General features: G+C 37.6%; 1 protein-coding gene across 1 annotated transcript in view; it reads left to right on the top strand.

Moving 5' to 3' along the window:
- Nucleotides 1-17,696, top strand: part of HDC (histidine decarboxylase) — a 908,850-nt gene that overhangs the window by 361,420 nt on the left and 529,734 nt on the right. The window contains exon 5 of the mRNA XM_044076311.1: nt 16,040-16,106. Coding sequence (XP_043932246.1) covers nt 16,040-16,106 — 67 coding nt within the window. The remainder of the gene's footprint in view (nt 1-16,039; nt 16,107-17,696) is intronic.

Here is a 17,696-nt window from a genome sequence, read left to right as displayed (position 1 = left end):
ACCCAGACCCAGGTGCCCGGGGCTACTGGTGCTTCCAATTTCGATTGCTCTTTATCTGAAACAGAATTTAACTGCAAAAGTTTGTTATTCAAAAATCACCTCATATATCCTGCAAGTGAACTGTTAGCCTCCTGCTCTGTAGACATGAGAGGTTTCCACTGAGGTGTATAATATGCCCTCCCAAACAAAGTTTCAAAAGGAGTTAATCCCTTCACATTTGGAACAGTTCTCATACTCAACAGTGCTAAAAGCAAACAGTGCACCCAGTTTTTCTGTGTCTCTTCTATCAACTTCCTAAGCTTGTTCTTCAATACTCCATTGTGCCTCTCTACTAGCCCTGCAGATTGGGGGGTGGTACGCACTTTGGTTCTTTAACGATATCCCAAAATAATGACTGAGTTGTTGAATTGTTTGGTTCATGAAATGTGTCCCGTTATCACTATAAATCTTTTCCGGTATACCAAATCTGGGTATAATTTCTTTAACGAGGACCTTTGCAACAGTAGCTGCATCTGGCTTTTTAGTTGGAAACGCTTCTACCCATTTGGAAAACATGTCTATAATAACAAGGCAATACTTCTTATTCTCACATTTATTCAATTCTAGGAAATCCATACAAATAGTATGGAACGGATATGGTGGTGTAGGAAAATTCCCTTGCTTATGCTTCAACGCCCCTTGTGCATGATGCTTGTTACAAACATGGCATGCTGCACAAACATTTTTTGCATAGTTTGTAAACCCGTAGGTTGTAAACACTCGATTCACTAACTGTACCATCCCCCCTGTTGAGACATGGCATTGCCCATGGCTCAACAACGCTGCATATCTACACAAATTAGAGGGAAAAATTGGTTTCCTTTCCTTGGAGATGTACAGTCCCTTTTCGAGGATTGCTCCTCGTTTTATCCACTTTTGTTTCTCAATATTTGTAGTAAGTGTCTGCATTGTTTTTAACATTTTTAAATCTAAAATCTCTGAGGGTTGTAATTCCTCACTCAAAAGAAAAGTTTCTGTGGCTGAGGCTGCCTGCTTTGCAGCTGTATCAGCCCATGCATTACCTTTTGAAATTCTATCCTATTGTTTCGTATGAGCTACGCATTTGCAAATAGCTACTTTTTTAGGTAACTGAATTGAATCTAACAAGTCTAAAATAAGTTGCGCATGATTAATCAGTTTACCAGTAGATGTTATCATTCCTCTATTTTTCCACTGTTGCACAAAAACATGTACAGTAGAAAAAGCATACTGACTGTCAGTATAAATGTTCACTTTCTTACCTTCTGCTAAGGTACATGCCCTTGTTAAGGCAATCAATTCTGCTGCTTGTGCAGATAAGTTGTGTGGTAAAGATTTTGCTTTTAAAGTTTCAGTATCAAAAACGACTGCATACCCCACTAGGTTCTGTCCTGTAGGACCCCTCCTGCATGAGCCGTCCACATAGCATGTCACCTCAGCATCATCCAAGGGAACATCCGTAAGGTCTTGTCTAGGTAATGTCTTTTGTTCAATCTCCTGCAGGCTGCAGTGTGGTTTGCCATCTGCAGGGGTTGGAAGCAAAGTTGACGGATTCAAAGTTGTGCATCGTTCAATTGTCATATGAGGTTAGCTCAACAGTATGGTCATACAGGAAATATGCCTAGCTGGAGAAAGATATGCTACTTTTTCTTGCAGTAAAATAATTGCAACTGCATGAGGCACTCTCAATGTGAGAGGGTGGAATAACACTACTCAGGCTGAAGCCTGCACTGCCATTGCAGCTGCAACTACTGCTTGTACACAGTGGGGCAAAGATCACGCCACTGGGTCTAACTGTGATGAATAGTAAGCTATGGGGCATTGTTTGTCCCCCATGTTGCTGTGTCAATACTGATGACATATAACCTTGCTTACAATCTACAGTTTGGATAAACTGCTTGTTATAGTTTGGTAATCCTAAAACTAAGGATGATGCTATCAATTGTTTCAGCTTACAGAAAGCTGCTTCTGCTTCAGGTGTCCATTGTAAAAAATCTTGGGCTGCCATCGGATTTTTAAATATTAAGTCGGCCAGTGGAGCAGATTCCAAAGCATAGTTTGGTATCCAACTCCTACAAAAATTAGTAGTTCCCAGGAAGGACATCATTTCCTTCTTGGTAGTTGGTCAAGGTGCTTGTAGAATTGCTGTTTTTCTGTCTTCATCTAATATTCTACCTTCTTTGGATATTACATATCCCAAGTATTTAACTTGTTTTCTCCAAAGCTGTAACTTGTCTTTGTTTACTTTGTGACCTTGAGTAGCTAAAAATGGTAATAAAGCTATCGTGTCCTCCTTGCATTCTTGCTGGGTGGGGGCTGCCAGCAGAATGTCGTCTACATAAAGTAGAATCTGACTACCTTTCGGTGGGATAAATCCCGCCAGGTTGCTTGCCATTTCCTGTGCAAATATTGTTGGACTTTCACAATATCCCTGTGGTAATCTGGTATATGTGTACTGCTTTCCCTGAAATGTAAATGCAAACCAAAATTGGCTGTCAGGGTGTATCGGTATTGAGAAAAATGCATTACTAATGTCTACCACTGAAAAATATTTTTGTTCTGGCTTTAAATCATTCCGTAAGGTGTGTGGATCTGGCACCGTTGGTGCCCTGGGTATAACTGCATTATTTACAGCTTGTAAGTCTTGGACCATACGCCACTCCCCGTTTGCTTTCTTGACAGGAAATAAGGGTGTAATACATGGTGAATCAGGAGATTCTATTAAGACTCCTTCCTTAAGTAAGGCTGCTATGATAGGCTTGATTTCTACCTCTGCATCATTTCTCAAGGGATACTGTCTTTTCTGGGGCCTAAATGCTGACTTTGGCGTTATGGTAACTGGTCCTGCTGTTCGTATTAGTCCTACATCTGATTTCCCTGCTGACCAGAGAATATCTGGTATGTCTCGCAAGGCTTTTTCCTCTTCTTCCAATAAGAGTAATACTCAGCTATTCTCACTAGCCTGTGAGTGTACAGCTGGGTGTGTCTGTGTAATCCAATTCAATTTCTGTTTCTGTACTCCCTGTTCGGAGAGCTCTAATTCTGTCTGCTTTTTCCACCTTGTGACTTTTTCACCTAAATCTGCCCATTTTAAAGTTTTGTTCTTAGTTAAACTAACATGTGGCAGTCGATTAGATTTGTAAAGTGCTAAAAATTCCTGGGGCAATGAATAGCTTGCTACACTGTGCCCTTCTGCATCCCAGTACATGTTTCGCAATACTAGCCTGTTTGCATGGTTCTGAAACAATTTTTGTTCATAATCTTTATCAGGTCCTGGTCTATTACAGTAATATAGAGTACAATGCAACAAATGCTGTTTGTCAATGTCGAGGGAGGGGAACTTGCTGATGGCTATGTTTATCAGTTCTTTGGTTACTGCCCCCGGACCAGTCGTAACCAAGTCCTGGCTGTACCAATAATACATTTCACCCTCCGGTCGCACTACAAAAGTGTCCATTTGTCACTGTGCTTCCATACCCTGCATGGTTGGAACTACGGCTTTGCCAAATATCTGCATCAAATCTCTACCCAAAAGATTTACTGGGCATTTTGCAGAAACTACAATTTTACTTTTCTGAGTCATCCCTGAAACGGGGTCTATTATTGTTATGTCACGGGAGAGTGGCTCCCGATACAGCTGTCCATTAGCTGCTTTCACTAGTATATAATCTGGTGATTCTGTATCTTCCGGTAGTTTGGAAGGGTGTATCAGAGTTCGTGAAGCCCCTGAGTCACACAAAAATGTAACTTCCCTCCCCTCTACCAGAAGCATCACTTCTGGTTTTGTGTCTGCTAAGTAAAGCTCTAAGCTCAAAAGAGCTAGGTCTAAAATTTCATTTTTTTCTATGTCTGCATATTCATATACATCCTCTACCCCTTGTGTCACATCCTCTTCTCCTGCTATCACATTCACACTTACCTTTCCCTGCTCACTCTCTTCCAATGATTCCTGACTATTATATAGTCATTCCTCATCCTCCTTATTTTCTGTAGTCGCCTTCTTGTTTACCCTGCAATCCCTAGCTAAATGTCCTTTTTTCCCGCACTTAAAACACTCACCCTTTTTCTTTTTTTCCTCAAAATCTTCTAATCGTTTGTCAGATTGTTTATTTCCCTGGGTATTTCTCTTACCCTTTTTCCCAGTTTGTACTACAAATACTTCTGACCCATCTTCTGCCGAAAATATTTGAGTTTTTTTTTTCTTTTTACTATTAAAATGTCTTTCTGCATGTCTAGCATATTCAAGTAATGGCTGTAATCTACTTGTTCGATGATCTACCATATGCTTCGTAATAAAGCTACTAATGGGAGTTATACTACCCTTCAAGAATGCGTTCTTTAACTGTTGTTCATATGAGGAATCATGTGTCTGGTTTTCTGGTATCTGCATTCTGCAGTGATTATTAAAACACTCTAACAGCCTAGCATAATATCTATCAACTGTTTCACCTTCCTGTTGAATGCATTGATTAATGCAAGTCCAATCAGTCCAGGGCTTCCACTTTTCAGAGATTCGGTCTGTCAGACCTTTCACTCTGCCATCCAGTTCTGCATTAGTATGTGGGAGTAGTCTAAGTTGTGCGTCACGAGGATTCCAGTCGCCACTGATCATGTGCCAATCTGGACCCACAATTTGTCTAACTACGTTTTCTACTTTCTCTCCATTTAAATGGCAACTTAATCTCATACCCTGTAAGTCTTCTAAAAATTTTCTAAAATTCACTTTTGGGTGGGGAATACCTTCCATGGCTTTCCGGTTTTACGGTCTATAAACCAAAAGAGTCAGGTCTTGTCCTGCCTGTCCTGCCTGAGGATTTGGTACTTCTATGAGCAGACACATCTCTTCTTCACTCATAGCCTGTGATGCTCTATTTAATTAATTTAATTCAATCTCCCTCCTCAAGTCGCGTGTTCGAGATCTAGTCTCGATAGGATCCCTGACAAACGGTTGTGCTTTTGCAGGGACAGCTGGGTATAGTGGAGGTGGATCAGCTCGTCCACTCGCTCCATATTCTGGTAACGGAAGTGGAGGGGGCGAAAGAGGGGCCGTTGCTATTACTAAGTTATTGTCTTCTTTGTCTAAGAACATTGTCTTTGAATTTTAATTCTCTGCTCCCTACGATTTGCTTCCTCAAGCCACCTATGCGCCTGAGGGACTCCAAATTGTCTCTGCTTTTTTAATTGACCTTTCGCGTCTATTTTTAACTGTTTTACAAGTTTCATAAGTGCAAGTTTATCTAAATTATCCTCGAATTTATACTTATCGACCCATTTGGTGTAATATTTAACATTATCGGCACGCTGTAATTGCATATACTTCACGTCTTCAGTTAGGGGCGTGTCCCGGGAACTTTTTGTGCACTGATTTCCCATTGGTGTCTTAGCTAAGCTGTAAATTGTTACGTAACCCTTTCTATCATGTGGTACCACAAATCTATACCTTTTCACAGTTTATCTAGAATAACTGTCTACCTATTCTGTTTCCCTGATCTATGACAAAGAACAGTAACCTCTTTTTCTGTCCCTAATTTGCATACGCAAATTTACCTGACAAAAAACAGTTCTGCACTTAGTCCCTGATCTCAAAACAGAAATAAGGTAATTCCTCCTTACCTGACCCTCCGTGAGTTGATCCACCGGATTGTTGACTCATCCCCCAATCCCAGATCAGAAACAGTGGCTGGCCTCTTTCGAACGACAATTCATTCGGAGGTCTTTCAAAACAGAAGAGCCGATTTGGCCTCTTCTCCGTACGGATGCATGCCACCGGGCCCAATTCTGACCTAGGTCCAGAGCGAGAGATACGTATCCAGCACCAATCTGTCAAAGGAAAAATATACTTTAAAAATTATCAAAACACGGTAGGTTCAGGTTAAGGCACTTTAATCTTGCAGCAAGGAGACAAAAACGTGCTAATACAGAGTTTGTCTAACCAGAAACAGGAAATGCATTCATTTTTATAGGTTATCAAATTAATCCTGTCCTTTTCATCATCATCTGCTGACCATCTTTCCCATGAATTTCTGCTGATTTAAACAAGTTTTGTGTGAAACTTCCTGAGGAAAACAACATGGCCTTGGTTACTTTCAGTTAGATACTTGTTATGTTACATTCAAGATACTACGGCTAAATCAAGCACAATGCTAGCAGTTCATTTCTCTAATAATCCTTTGTCTACCTTATCTCTAAATTACTGCAGCTGCAGAGGTTCCCATCCTCTGGACAAGGCTGTTTGTCTAGAATTATTACATTTATAATATAGAGTATTGTTCATTCATATGCTTCTGACCTAGCAGATAAACACCTGTTTCTCAAGTACATTTCCACAATGCATAAACAAGAATATTGCTGTGCTAGCAGTTACTAGGTCAGAGGGCAACTTGCAAGTTTCAGTAAGCATGCTGCAGTTTTCAAAAAGCATCTTTTTCAGTCTCATATGAAACTCAATTTGTATATAACACAGTGCATGAAAAATAGAATGAAAAGCATATTAAAAACACTTGATTATTAATTTGGCATTAAGCATACACACATTAATACATATTTTTCTAACACACCTAAACATATTAGGTATATATATATATATATATATATATATATATATATATATATATATACCTCCTGGTAAAACGTTTTCCCCTTTAGAACATGTTTTACATTGGTCTTCAGAATTCCTGCCCCAGGAAACAATCATTATGGATGATTTCACTATAGATTGGTTTACATGTAACTCACAAATCCCTAGAAATCACATCAACCTCCACGGCTTTACCCAACTCATTCAGCCTCACACTAGAATTGACAAATCATCTAATAGACACTCCATTCTTGACTGCATACTAACAAACAAGCCTGCCCTCTCCTCTCACTCTGGCTGTCTCCCAAATAGCATCACTGATCATCTTCCCACCTATCTTCTCAGACACCAAATAAATCCAACACAATATACCACATAGTAGCTAATTAGGAATAAAAGAAACTTAAACCACCAAGACTTTATCTCCACCCTCAAACACTGCAACTGGTCACCTCTTAAACTTCTCCCGCTACAGTCTGATGTAGAGTACTTCAGTTCCACCTTCCTGAAAATAGTAAATGTACAAGCTCCACCTAGAACAATCAGAATAAAATCAAATGTTTCCCCATGGCTTACCAAAGAAACTAGATCATTGCTAAAAAGGAGAGATAAAGCTTGGTATCTATGGCAAAAAGGCAAATCTCAAGCAGCTCAACTGGCATACAAAGAACTTAGAAATAAGTCCAAACAAATAAAACAAGACAAAATAAACTACCACCATAACATCCAAAATAAACATCAAAATAACCCACAAAAGTTCTGGGCAGTGATAAATAAAATTCTTCTCCCAGGAAACTCCAGCACACCCTCCCCATCCACATCTAACATCACAGATACCATAGCTACACAATTTAGTAGATATTTCACTGAAACAGTACTAGCTTTCTCAAATAACAACAGCACTACCCCCCAGTTCTTCCCACATTAAGTAAAAACATTAATACCTTTTCCTTCCAACCTGTCCCAATAAACACAGTAAAAATGCTGCTTAAAAAGCTAAAGCCAGCAGCCCTAGCAACTAACAGTGTACCAGCTGAATTTCTTAAAATAGCTGCAGAGGCCAGCTCCTACCCAGTATCTGTCTCTAAACACTAAGTTCCATCAATCTGTAAAATCTATCCCATTACATAAAGGAGGCAACTCAACAGAACTGTGCAACTACCAGCCAATATCTATCTTGTCACCTTTGTCTAAAATTCTTGAAAGATGTATTCACTTACAAATTATGGACTATCTCCTAACTCATAATCTTCTATCCAAAACCCAGCATGGATTTTGTCCCTTCCAATGTACTACTTCAGCTCTAATAAGTTTTACTAACACTATAAATCAGCACATAAATTATGGTAAAATAGCCTCTGCTGTCTTTCTTGATTTATCCAAAGCATTTGACACCATCTCTCATAATAAACTTATAGAGTACTCACTCAACTAAATTTAAGCCATTCTGCACTTGCATGGTTCCTGGACTACCTAACTGGATGCCAACAAGCTGTAAAATGGCAACAAGACCTCTCTTCTCAGCTGCCCATCACTTTTGGAGTACTTCAAGGATCTATACTTGGTCCCATTCTTTCCACATTATTCACTAACAATCTACACAATGCTACCATACAGGCCCCACTTGTACATTACACAGACAATTCCACACTGATATGTGCTGCTCCATCAGTACAACTTTGACTATTAACACAACAATCTTTTTCTGCTGTAGAATTGTGGCTAAACAATTCTCAGCTTATTCTTAACCCTAACAAGACAAAACTCATGCTTTTCCAACCCACAAGAGCCACCAATCCCCCCAATCATTCAACATCACATCCACAAACAATACAATCATCTTCCCAGTAACCCAAACTAAGCTTGTGGGTGTTATTGATAACAGCATGAAATTTGACATCAATATTGCCAAAACAATAAAGAAAGTGCATATAAAACTTGGAACCCTAAATGGAAATAAGCAATACCTAACTGGCAACACAAAAGCCACTATTGCTAAAACACACATTGTCTCTACCCTTCTCTATGCCTCTCCAATTCTCACCAACATAAAAAATCAGACCTATTAAAGTTAGACAACTGCTATAATAAATTTGCTAGTTTTGCCACAAACGCTGCCTTTAGATCTCACCACTGCTTAGCACTAAAACAACTCAAATGGTTAGAGTTACCACAACTCTTAGTCTATAATCAACTTAACATGGCTCACAGAATCATAAACCAACCTGATAGAACCCCTGCCCTACAAAACCTACTATATCCTTACTCGATTAGTCATGTCCTTCACTCTACTAACAAATCTCTACTAAACTGTAATGAAAACCAACAATATAGCTGGGTATTCACTTTACTCTAACTATATAGCCAAAATTTGGAAATGATTGCCAACAAACAAAATTGCAACTGCTAATTTATCACACTTTAAAAAAACTACTTAAAACTCACCTAGACAACAAATGGTTATGCTCCTGCACTAGCCCAGGATAGGTTCTCTGATTTTACCCTACAGCACCTACCTTACCTATCTTATCTTCCCTCTTTAATTATATCCCAGGCTCCCTAAAATGGTTCTCCCTCTCATTACTTTCTATCACTCAGAACCTAGAAGCACACTAAGTTGCTATCTGACCTCTCATAGGCTGCTACTAACAAAGAGCTGTATAAATGGTTAAAACTTTTAATATATATGTTTATAATTACTGCTTCTTATTCTATGTGCATACTTTCTCTCATCTCCATTTATATATATAATGTGTGTGTGCGTGTGTGTGTGTGTGTGTGTGTGTGTGTGTGTGTGTGTGTGTGTGTGTGTGTGTGTGTGTGTGTGTTTGTGTGTGTAATCACCCTTATGTTTGACTCTGTGTAAGTAATCAATCTGTTTCTTAATTACTTTAAATAATATAGAAAAACCAGAAGAGACACGGACTCCTTGCACCAGCAAACCAACAGACAATTAAAATCTGAACGCAAATTTATTGTTTTTGACAAGCGTTTTCGCCACAAAATAATGTGGCTTCTTCAGAGAAAAAACATTGACAATAATGTCGTTTACACGCTCAATTTAAATAAGAAGCTAAGAGGAAATGACATCACATTAATTAAAAATCATTCAGTGCAAGTTTGCAAAAAATTAATAAAATACATAAATCTAGTTACAAAAATAATATAACCCAATGGTGGCATATTATATCAAATTAGATTCAATCACCAAAAAATAATTTGTATAAACATGTATGTAAAAACTGTTTTTACTGTTTGAGCAATAAAATGACAATCAAGTTCTGTAACTTTTGTTACAAGCAAATCCTCTGTTCATTGACACTGAATATAATCAATGAAATATGAAGTCAAACCAGAGATCATAAGCAAAAATACTATATATAAAGTATATTGTATAAAAATATGTAACAAAGTGTATTAAAAATATCAAATTCAATACTAAGTAAAAATACCATGCAATAGCATGAGTAAATCACTAAATATGAATGTGTCAAAAAGTATGTCAAAAAGTGTATCACCGACTCACATTACAAACAAACAGGGTGCACCTAATATGTTAGAATAAGTACACTACCTTAAATAGCTCCTAAATCTCAAAACTGCAGAGATATTGCAGTTTTCATTGAGACCCGGATAGCAAAAAGCATCCGTTCTCAACTGCCACTCCAACTCACGAGTTTCCAAAAGTAATGGTAAAGGACCCCCACGAATGTTAGTTTTTACTTGGTCGATGGCCATGAATGAAAAACAATGGCCTGGAAAATTGTCTATATGTTTGGCTAAGGCGTTGGTGTCATTTTTCTTCTTGATAGCATACATATGTTCATAGACACGATCACGTAGTCTACAATCGGTCTTACCTATATAAAAGGAGGGGCAACACTCACAAAAGGCCACGTACACTATAGATCTACTCTCACAATTAAGTGGAAATTTAATAGTGTACTTCCTGTCCCTTATTGTATAAGTCTGACCCGTCCTTACTTTATGACACCAATTGCAAAAGCCACATGAGTACATACCGATTCGTTTATTAAAGCCTTTACTGTGGAAGTCCCTTTGTAGAAGCTCTTTGAGGTTGTTATTCCTTTTGAAAACAAAGTTGGGAACAAGTCCCAGTTTTTCTGTTAGACCAGGGCTACTCAAGATAAATTGCCAGTTCTTCCGTATTATTGACATTATAGCCCTAGAGCTGAAACTATAAGTAACGACGTAACTTAATGAAAAGTCACGTCCGTTACTATTACTATTGTTGTCAAATGATGAATCAGTAATACTACTAGGCAATGCTGGCATGTCAGAATGCAAAGAGTTCAAACTTGATTGGGCTTGATGGAGGATAGGTTTAAGAAACCCACTCAACCTCTTTTTAAGGACCTCAGAAGTTAGTTCTTCTACCAGCTGTTTCGGGTAACCCCTATTAAGAAACATATTGCCGAGCTGATCACACTCACTCTGAAAATCAGCTAACATGCTACACATTCTCCCCGCTCTAACCAGTTGGCCCTTCACAATTGCTCTCTTTTGTTTGAAGGGGTGTTGGCTAGAGAAGTGCAGGAAAGAATTGCAATATGTGGGTTTTCTAAAAACGTTTGATGTATAAGCATTCATGCCAACATCCTTACAAAGTTTCTCGTCCAAGTAGTCAATATCTGATACCGAAAACTTAAACGTGAATTTAAGGAATTCCGTTGTACCATTTAGTGAGTTGACAAACTGACTAGCTTCAATGGAACTACCTCGAAACAAAATAAAAATGTCATCAAGGTATCTCGTGTAAAATTGGACGAAACCCATCAAGTCTAGTGAAGGAAAAAGGAAATTCTTTTCCCAGTACCCCATGAAGAAGTTGGCCACAGATGCTCCACAAGGTGAGCCCATGGCCACACCCTTCTTCTGCAAGAAGAATTTCTTGTCAAACAGGAAATAGTTGCATGACAAGACAACATCCAGTATCTCAGTGACAAGGTCTACTTCGGTTTTTGATGCTCCAAAATCTGCAAGTAAGAGAGCCAACCATTCCAGAGCTTCCTGGTGTGGGATGGAAGTATATAGGTCCACTACGTCGATGGTGAGAAAGTTATTCTCACCATCGAACGGTAAACCATTAATACTTTCCAAAAAGGACCAGAAGTCCTTACATACCCCAGGAAGGTGTTTCAGGTACTTTGACAAAATCTTGTCAACTAATTTGGCACTCGGGTATGTCATAGAACATCTTCCGTCCACTAGGGCCCTCATAGGTGGATTGTTGACATCCTTGTGGACCTTAGGAATGCCAAACATAACAGGGAGTTTAGGCAAAGTAATGTCTATGTAGTTGTAAGTGTCGAGGTCTATTTTTCCTCCCAGGAATAAATCACGGAAAAGACCTCTCATCATACTGTGAGATCGGTGTATTTCATTAATGGAGGCTTCAGTATAGGCTGGAGTCGCCAAGACAGAGAGCATTTTCTCTGTGTACATAGGATTGTCCAGGATGACTAAGCCACCACCCTTATCCGGTTTAATCAACCTGACGGGATAGTGGCAAAGTTCATCAAGGAGTAGCGCCTGTTCTTTGGTAATGTTATGTCCTGAAGATTCCACTTTACTCTGACATACCTTAAAAGAATGCCTAAAATCAACCTCACAAACCTTCTCAAATAACTGAAGAGACGGATGGAGAGGTGGATTAAAAACACTAGGCAGCTGCAAAGAGTCCTGGATTATATCCACTCCATTGTTAAAGAGTAACTTCAGGTTGAGCTTCCGGACAAAGCACTTCAACTCAATAATCTCCTTTGGTATATCCCCAAATCTACTCGGGACAAATGTATAAGCAAGAGTGAGCAGCTCAACCAATTCGTCCCTTAATTGCAACTCTGTAAAATTGTAGATTTTAAAGTCACCCTTTTGATTTAAGATTATTCTTGGAGCAACCTGCCCTCGGTAAGAGCTAGTTGCACATACTACGGCATCATCACCAGTATCGCCAACATCAATAGAGTGAAGGGGGACGTCACTAGTGTCAATGAAACTAGAAAACATCAGTTCCAGTTCACCCTCTTGTTGGATTGTTGGCGATACTTGCGTTTGCCTAAAAAATTGTTATGGTTACTACTTTTGTTAGTTTGGGTGTTTTTGTTGCCTGGGTTATTTCTTTTAAGCCCTTTAATTCTGTCACTGTGTCTAGGTCCTACTTCTTCCTCCACAAAGTTGTCCTCATCTACATAAGTGTCATCCAATTCAAGGTTCACTGTTGAACCCAGTTGTCCCTGGTTAATCCTAATGTTAGACTTCATAGAGTCTGGGTGTTGAAGTCTAGGATATGCAACATTATCTTGATAGGCCAGTCTATCCCTAACAAGTTTCTTACTCTTATTCAGTTTTAACTTGACCAGTAATGAATCAATACTTGACAAGGTACGGTCGTAATCAAACTTGTACCTTGTAAAGTTCAAATCTGCTTTCATTTCCTTGTCCAGGACATCAATTTCATTCAATAATACACAAACATGTTGGCTGTAATGCTTAACAATCAATTCCAACAACTGAACACCCTGTTGTTGGAATAAATCCTGTAATTCAGTATAAAAGCAAACATCATTCAATAACCCAGATGGAGAGAAGTTGCTTCATAAACCCTTTGGAACCAATTTCTCTTGAATACATTGTTTGAAATAAACAATCTCAAGTTGCAGTTTTTTTAACCTGAGAATTTTGTTATCGAAAATTTTAAGCTTGTTTGCTAAAAGTTCATTGGTAAGGTCATTCTTATGAGGTCCTGGTATACCAGCACTCTGCTGTGAAAACTGAAAAAAATCAGTATTATTCATCCATTCTGATAAAACAAATGGACCACGTGCATTATTGTCTTGTCCACCATTAGATACGGTAATGTCAACAGCCCGTACCTGCTGATTAGAACCAGCAGTTAACACATTCACTCCTGAGTAAGCTACAACATCACTAAAAGGACGCCCATCTCGGTTGGACGTACCCGTTCTGACAAAGGAGGCAGAACCACAGTGAAATTCAGTGCCTTGAATAGAGTCCAAACCGGTCCAAAATCAATTGGTTTAACATTTATTAGAAGATTGTTTAATCAATTAATTGAGTAATTGGAATATAATGGTATTTAAGTAAGGTAACTGGGTGTGTTTACTATTGACTCTGATGAAGCCAGTGTAACTGGAGAAAGCGCTCAGTCATTTTGGTCTGTGGATTAAAATCTTCCTTTTTACTTCTGGTCTGTGCCTTATTGTCGGATTTGCCAGTCCCGTGGTTTGACTTTCACTACATTCAGATATAGAATATTACACAGTAGATAGGACAGATGCAGTTATATGAACTCATACAGCATTAGATAATACACACTGTCCTAACACAATATGTTCAATTGTAGTAGCAACAGAAAAGAACAAACAGAATGAGGAATAGTAAACGGGAAGGATCCAATAAGGGATGGAGGAATGAGACTAGTGAAAAAGACAGAGAATAAAAGATGATGTTGGCTATAATGGATTTGCAGAAGAATTAAGACCGCAAAAGATAAAAAGTGTGTGCTTCATATTTGAGTAAGTTAATTGAAATGGAGAATGTAGAAGATACTTCTCTACCTCTAGGTCGCAACAGTTGTGCAAAGCTTTTGTACTGAACAAGTTTACATAAGTATTTTTTAAAAGTCAGAATCTAGTGTGGAAGCCTATAGATGTATGTCTGGAGGGAGGAATCCCCATGTTTTAAGAGCTAAAACAAAGAAAATGTAATCTGTGTAACAGAATTTATCTCTGGGGACGTGAAAGTTGGGGACTTGTGGTAGTAGGGATTTCAGGTTCTAAGGGGTGTTTCTCTGAGATAGTCTGTTAGAAAACAAGGGAAACCATTTAGTAGCACTGATCTATATTGGCCTGATAGGCATTCTGTTTAGAAAACATAGAGAAATGGTGCTTTCTGTATGGTGAATAGGTTATAAGTTTGCACATATATTTTTTTAAAGACAGACCAGTAAATGCATTTCATATGTGAACTATTTAAGTTTAAGGTTGAATGAAATGAAGTTATTCTCAGATATAGGTTGCTTAGAGGAGACTTTATTTTGGTGTTTAAATTCCTCAAAACTGAAACTTTAGCAGCAACACTGGGTTTTGAACTTTACATCACATATAGCAGATACTAAGAATGTCAACATATTTGTTGATATCTATGTGGCTAGATAAAAACTTTTGAATAATTCCTTCAGATGTAAATCAGAAAAAATATCAAATTCTCTTCCACTTAATGTAAGGCGATCTGCATCTTTGTCAGGATTCAATGTACCAATGGATGATTATTTGGGGATAGGATCTAAGAGCTTTGTAATTACAGATGGATAGTTATTTAGGAATATGGTGTATTAGTTTCATAATTACAGATGGACATTTAGTTGGGGATATAGTCTATGAGTTTCATAATTAAAGAGGAATGTTTACTTGGGAATATAGTGTACGAGTTTTGTAAATACAGATGGATAGTTATTTGGGAATATGGTGTATGAGATTTGTAATTACAGATATATAGTTATTTGGGGATATGGTATAAGAGTTTTGTAATTACAGATGGATAGTTATTTGGGAATATGGTATATGAGTTTTGTAATTACAGATGGATAGTTATTTGGGAATATGGTGAATGAGTTTCGTAGTTTCAGATGTATAGTTATTTGGGGATATGGTATATGAGTTTTGTAATTTAGCATAAACTCCCAGGAATCCTTTTCTGAGGCTTTGAGCTTTCTGTATTATTATATTTAGAGTAGAACACTGAAACATTGAAATATTATTTGATGTAGTTTGAAGATGGGTTCTTTTTAGTGGATATCTGCTAATTGTCAATAGTTTGAAATGTACTTGAGAGATTTATTACTGTTTTCTGGATATTTATAAGAGAAATGGTTACATGGTCATGTGCACAGCAGACTTAACGTTTATGTTATTCATTGTCACATCAAACTGTCAGGAAGAGCAAACTCGTATTAAAATTTTGCAGAAAGTATATTGACTTTTAGATTCTTATTTTTCTTTTATATCTGCAGTGAACAGAATGTCTTATAAGCAGATTTCAGCCAGCAGTGTTTGGTAATGCTCACAGTATTAATATAAATATAGGCACTAGTCTCTAACCTGAAATGGGGTATACACTTAATGAGCTTGCAGTATGAAAACTTAATGTGTATAACTTACAAAACTCTTCAGCATCATATAAATGCAAGCAACTTTTCTTCTATGCATGTGTAGTTTAGGTTTGGGGTACAGTTGTTGCATAATTCTAACAACAACTCGTGATAAGAGTGTCTTCCTGAAAAGACGGTGTTAATCTGAAATTAAATTATAGGAAATGTTTAAATTTTTAGTATGTAACAAAGTCATTGACATACATACACAAAAATAACCAATTTTTCCAACATTTGTCTTGTTTATACAGCTTTGTGCAACATTAGGTACAACAGGAGTCTGCGCCTTTGACCACCTGGAGGAATTGGGACTAGTTTGTAAGCATTATTCTATATACTGTAATACTTCCAAAGCACATATGTATTCATCTGCTTTTCTTCATAGCCATCTCTCTTTCTTTCTGTCATCCCCTCAAACTCACCCTGTCACTATTATCTAAACAATCCTGTCTTGGTTTGTATTTGACTATGGAGTTGCCTAGAGAAAGAACTTTTATTTGAGTATATATTTTATTTCTTACCACTGTTTTTCACTGTTTGTAGGAAGGAAAAGGATAGCCAGTAGATAAAATTTACTTTGGTTTATGTTTTGTTATTTTACCTTTAATTTCCACTGTTTGTTGTTAGAAAGGGATAGGTTTTAGGCAAGCAAATTCTAGCAATAAAGTCCACAGACTGCAAAAGGACAATCTAGAGCTTCTCTAAACAATATTGTCTTGGTTTGTGATTTATTGATCTTTACTGTTAAAAACAGGTGTGACTGCAACCAATAGTGAGCAGAAGCTACTGTGCACATTTGCATCCAATGTAAAGAAATTTCAGCTTTCGTCTGACTTTCAGAATATGGTCAGAGCAACAAATTTACTGTACTTAATTTAGTATTTAGTTGTATGTGTATTGTTTGCATGATTTTTCTCATTGAAGATGATTTAAGTTATCTTTGAATTCTGTGGTAACTGATTTTTATTATTCTTTTCTTTTAGAAATGTGTATTCATTTGCAGCTGAATAAGGATTCCTTAAATGAGTATGCCATTAATGATTTGCTAAAGTACAAATATCTTGTATAGTGTAATAAATGCTATCAATATTTAATAGCAATGCCCGATAACAATAGTGATCTGTGTTCCTGATATCAAACAATGGTTGATTTGCTTACCATTATTAGTAGTAAATCTAGGCTTACTGATGGCGATTGCACTTGCGCAACTGGTGCAACTTGGAGAATTGTTACATATATTAATGACTGGACTGATGTGATAAATAATGTTAGGCAAAAGTAAATAGAACGCATTTAAGAAATGACGTGTCTATTGTCTATAGAGATCACTCAGCCCCTATAAAACAAGATAATGCCACTGACAACTTTGTAATTCTGGATACAAGCATTCTGCAATCTGAGGATTCAGAGCACTTCAAAGGAAATTAAAAAGAAAGAAAGAAGTTCACAACAAATAACAAGGAAGAAAAAGAAACTGATAAATTTCTGTAAAGCAAAGAGAATACATACTAAAAAGGACACTGCTTTGTCATGTAACACACAGGTTACAGGGAATGATAACATTTTTCAAAAAGAAAGCATTCAGCCTCCAGAAGAAAGCAGCATTTTTCCAAAAGAGAAGGTAAAAGAAGAGGTAAGGGGCAGGTAAAAGAAGAGGTAAGGGGCAGGTGAAAGGGAAGAAATCAAAACTGAATGTGAAAGGATTCAAGAACATTACTATAAGCAAAAAAAGATGAGAAAGACGGACTTTCACTGTGTGGCTCAAGTTGTGGATGTACAAACCAACTGGATGCTTGCAAATGTAATATACAATGAAAACAGTGGGATTAATAAGACTAATTGTGATGAAGATCATTCCTTTGAAACAATTGATAGAACAGATATTATTGATTTAGACATTGAAGATTC

This window comes from Protopterus annectens, chromosome 7.part0 (assembly GCF_019279795.1).
Source record: "Protopterus annectens isolate FY-2018-M chromosome 7.part0, PAN1.0, whole genome shotgun sequence".
NCBI lineage: Eukaryota > Metazoa > Chordata > Ceratodontiformes > Protopteridae > Protopterus > Protopterus annectens.
This window is presented reverse-complemented; position numbering and strand designations above follow the sequence as displayed.